The sequence below is a fragment of the Montipora foliosa genome, chromosome 4, assembly GCF_036669935.1.
Source record: "Montipora foliosa isolate CH-2021 chromosome 4, ASM3666993v2, whole genome shotgun sequence".
Lineage (NCBI taxonomy): Eukaryota > Metazoa > Cnidaria > Anthozoa > Scleractinia > Acroporidae > Montipora > Montipora foliosa.
Genome location: NC_090872.1, coordinates 35732845 through 35737844, shown reverse-complemented (window position 1 = coordinate 35737844; position 5000 = coordinate 35732845). Strand labels below are relative to the sequence as shown.

The following is a 5000-nucleotide window of genomic DNA, read 5'->3' as shown; positions in this document are numbered from 1 at the left end:
GCAATAGCAAAGTGCTACGATTCTCAACCGACGCACAACAATTCAATTACATCGCAGGTCTTATAACAAAAACTACAGACTATCTAATTTCCACTTTTATTATCGAGGATGCTTAAAGTGTATTTACAAGGTTTGTGCATCGGCTAAACTTGAGACAAAATTCGCCGTCAACGAGAGGTCATAAATTAAAGATAATCCAAACAAAAGGAAATCGTAAAAAAGTTTTGAGAACAAAGCCCTGCAGATGTGACAGGGATTAATCTTACATTCACACGTCTTGTCACTTTAAACTATTCACGCAATATCACATTTTGTACAAAACGGACGATATATTAATGAGATTGTCCTTTGTAAAAACCGTTTTGGTATAGAAAGTAACGTCTATTTTTTCCCAATTTAAGTTCTTTTAGGACCACGACCGAGTCCTCCCTCGCTGTTATCTTATTCTTACATCATCCCCATTATACTTTTATCCCTCTGTTATTAACGTCATGAACGAGAGTTCCCTTAAATAAATAAAAAAATCTCCACTGAATTAAAATTTGAGACAAAAGTCATTTGACTCGCAAAACATGCAAAACGTGCATGATTCTCAGTTCTTACATCTTGCAAATTTAATCAAAAAAAAAAAAAACCTTTCACATGCTAACTCGATCTCCACCATTGTTGTCATTCTCCCAATCTAAAGAAATTCGGGTTTGTCTTCGCAAGAACTACATCGAAACACAAAGTGAAGAATCTTCCTCAAATCCCCTTTGAAAATCTTTGTTTTGAGGCTGTAGATGACAGGATTCAAAGCGGAAGAACAAAGGGCCAAGGTCTGTGCACATTTAAGAGCGAGGTTTAGTCGGGGGTTTAGTGAAGGAGTTGTGTGATTACCGTAACGAAAAATCATCGGCGTGACAATGACAGGCAGCCAACAAACAGCGAAGACAACTAAGACGGTTCCAATCGTCTTAGCGGCAATGTTCTCTCTCTCGGTCTTGCCTCGTAAATCTTTTTCTATATGACCGACCTGCCTGGCAATTGAGCGCGCTTGTGCGCGAGCTACGACGTAGATACGCAGGTAACATGGAAAAATAACAAAAAGAAGCACCAGTGTGTAGCAAGCTGTAACGGCCCCAAACCGAGGCACTCCAACACCACTCGGTATTCCCAGCACTAAGGACATACTCCAGATGACGATTAGCAAAACAAAAGCGCTGGTAAATTTGGCTCGGAGCTGGTACATCATTGGCGAGACGATAGCTGTGTAACGATCGATGGTAACGGCGGCCAAATTGCTGATAGACGCAAGCACAGACACAAAGGAGAACGACTTACGCACTACGCTATAAATGGGGTTGTGAGGCAATCCAAACAGGAACGCGGCATACATAGGTTGACCAACAGCGCAGGCTAGCAGATCTGCAAAAGCGAGGCTTATGATGAACAAGTTTGAAACGGTGTGGAGTCGTCGGTTACGGACCACTACAATGAAAACTAAAACATTGCCAAATATACCGATGAGGCTGAAAAGCACGTTGACAGAGGCGAGAACGTAAGATTGTGTCTTCGTGAGGCCAACTAGAGAATCATTCCTGGCCATGAGACTCTTATGGACTTTTTTCGGTCTTCTGAAAAGAAACTTTTGAGTGTTCGGCAATCGTAAGTTAGCCTGCTCTCACATACGTACCGTCTGGAATGATCGGCGATTTTCGGAGGACTTAGCTTTTTATAGCCCTGAAAAAGTCTTCCTTTCGCCGCCGCGTCAATCATAGATAATTTTCGTGTACTCAACCTGAGACAGGAACAAAGAGCTGACTAGTTTCTAGATGGATCGCTCCTCAATAAATCCACTGTGTCCACCGGGGTAGAAAGATCGACTCAGTTTACCGAAACTCGATTTGTGTGTAAGACAATATTATATCCCAAGATCCCTTATGAAGTATCTTAGCTACTTAAGTCACTCACTCGCCACTGGAATCGTAAGCGGAGAGTCAGACTGAGTTGACTTTGGGACCATAAGCAGCTATAACCAGTAAGCAGTTAAGACGACAAGAACAACAGCTGTTAATTGTATATTCCAATCTTGCTCGTTGATGCAGATAAGTCGCCTAATCACTGATTTTATTATACATTCACCAAAGCTGACACTTGCTACAATGGAAAACAGAACTGAAATCGATTTCAGTTTTTCGTTGGCCAAAGTAGAGGCTAAACTTGAAGAAAGACGAAAATCATATCATTTTTTTTTTCTGAAATTTAACTACAAAACCTAATATCCTACCAGGTATGCGAAAAAAGCCCTTCTAATTCCTCAAAAGCTAAGATAGATTGAGTAAGAGGATGCACTGAATTGATGGACGACTCAGAGTTTGCAAATGGCCCGGTTTTGAAAAATGTAGTACGTTAGACGAAAAGTAACATTTTTTATAATTTAAATGGTTTATCTTAAAACGTAAGTACTTTTTAATGATTAAGGACAAAAAAGCGAACCACATTTATTCAAGTCGCAAGAGAGTTGAAATACGGTGCAAACCCTATCGTGAAATCAGTTAGGAAGCACCTTAAGGAGTTTTGTATGAATAGAAGAGAAGAGCGAGTAAAAATTTTACTAAGGTAACCCGGAAAAAGTATTCGTGATAAAACAAATATTGACGATAACTACGCTCAATGTAATTGTTTTTTTTGAACCAGCATTACTTTTTATTCGTGTTCCAAATCTTTAAAATCTATAATTCCCAGACAGAAAAAAAGACTTCCTTAAGTTAACTACAAGCATTTATAGCAAAGAGGTTTATCACAACGCCTTGACGGGGTTAATTAATTTCTATTTTCGAACCCAGGATGCTAAACTACATCAAAAAAAAATGCAAGGAATATTTATACATTTTTTTTACATGCAAGGCAGGGACAGCTGAATATTTAACAATTATTCCATGAGCGCGCGTTGGATATGAGATGATAAATAGCCAACGAGGCGCGTAGCGCCGAGTTGGCTATAACCACTCTCATACCCAACGCGCGCGAATGGAATAATTGTTTTATTAAATTCCTTAAACTCCAAAAGTTTAGAAGTACGAAATACGAGCGAAAAAAGCGAGAAAATCCTAGCGAAATCGAAAAAAGTTGATAAAGATGCGATGTTGTGTAATACCTCGTGGTCAGACAGACACAGGCTCATCACAAAAACATTTTTTGCCTTTTCGCGTATCTCTAAGCTTCGAAAGTGATCCAAACTTTCCACAAAAACGTTTTTCTTTTGCTTTATACCGAAAGAAATTTCGCTTTCTGGCGTAAACGTTTTTAGTTTAGCAACGCTAAGCGCAATCATTTACCATGTAAGGTCAAACTAAGGTAAATGAGCTGATGACCGAGATTGAGTGAACCAATCAGAGCACGAGAATTGCATTATCCGAGGTTGAGAATTTAATAATATATATATATATATCGGCGAGGCGTGGCCACAACATGGATATACACTAATGCTGACAAGTATTCAGCGAGGAAACAGCTGAACAACTGAGACAAGTCACTCAGTTCCTGGTTGAAAATTACTGCCCGTGAAGGCAGAAATCTTCAATAAACTATTATTTTTTTCTTTACTTTGACTGCACAAAAATACGTTCTATAACGTCGCTGCAGTTAAGGAATCTGCAATCGATCAAATAGACCTCATTATTTTTCAGTTGTGGGTTCTCAGTAAAGCCACTTCTGTTGTTAAATAACAAGCCAGGATTGCAGCTGCATTAGAAAAATTATGAAGAAAATAAATTCGCAGGCGAAGCCATCTTTTTCTAATGATTCATAAGCTATTTCGAAAACCCCAAGGTTAAAGAAATGTTTCAAATGTTTCAAGTACGCTCCTGTTCGTTCTCAACTGTTTTTCAGGTATGTCGTTAAAACAAAACAAAACGGATAATTGGTTTTTCGCCGCCGAAGCTTACCTTGTTAAACGTCCTTTCCACCGTAAAAAGAAGAAGATTCCTTTTATCCTCTATGAGCGATAAAAACTAGTTATAAACTTTGTGAACACTGTTAAAAATTTGGGGATCTCCAGCGTATAAAATTTGAAAGAGTTAAATACAATCATTCATTAGAGGGTTTCAGAGTTGTCCTAATTGGCTTATGTTTTTTCACCGCGCATCTTATACTGCGTATAACATTGCCACTTCTGGCCATCTGAAGAGAGGCAACAAAGGCTGCTTTTGCTGTTCAGGATCTTTTTGAAAACGAAATTGCCCCTTTGTCATCCATTTATCATCGTGTTGCGAAGAAACGAGCACGGTGACCCCCCATTTAAATGGTTTTATTAACTCGTAATGGGTACACGGAAAACATATTTTAAGGAGAAAAAACGTTGGATAGTTGAGGTTGTAGTATTTACAAATAAATGACGTGAAACTGCATTTAGAGCCCGACACTCAGTGCAAGGTGATGACTGTAACGGTCCAATTTGCTTACATTTCTTTGTAAGATTGAGCAATTTGAAATCACTTTACTTAAAGGTTATGGCCCGGACAAACAAGTAGGTTCACGTTTTCAGTAATATTCAGTAGCATGCTACATAACAACAATTTTTCCGGTTGATCTAGTTTCGAACGCTTCTCGTGTAATTCGGTAAAGAAAACACTTAGAATAAAGGGTATACAGCGCGAAAACAAGCACGGTGACCCCATCTTTTTATTGCATTTTTTTAATGTCCTTTGTATGAATATCAATTGTGCCAAGTCTGAAAAACATCTGGATAGTACATCATTTCCAAGGGAATTACCTTAAGACCTCTGTCTTATTTGCTGTTAAATATCTTGTTAACACTTTTCTTTTTTACAAACGACGACTAACTTGCCCCTAACAAACTTATATTCCAACTTTAGGTCAATAAAGAAGGGACAAAATCCACTACAGGAAGCCGAAATGTATTACCTTGGTAGGAAGAAATGTGAGAGAACATAAACTCGTCGGAGCTTAAAATTAACCCCAACGAGACAAAGAATTTGCCAAAAACATTGCAAAAA

At 38.6% G+C, this 5000-nt stretch overlaps 2 protein-coding genes across 2 annotated transcripts in view; both read right to left on the bottom strand.

Moving 5' to 3' along the window:
* The window catches only part of LOC138001267 (clathrin heavy chain linker domain-containing protein 1-like), a 63119-nt gene that overhangs the window by 13017 nt on the left and 45102 nt on the right, over positions 1-5000 (bottom strand). The gene's annotated exons all lie outside the window — the stretch shown is intronic.
* LOC137999207 (neuromedin-U receptor 2-like) lies at positions 83-2915 on the bottom strand. Its single transcript, XM_068845055.1, has one exon. It carries the CDS (start codon positions 1586-1588, stop codon positions 683-685), a length of 906 nt encoding a protein of 301 aa, XP_068701156.1. The 5' UTR covers positions 1589-2915; the 3' UTR covers positions 83-682.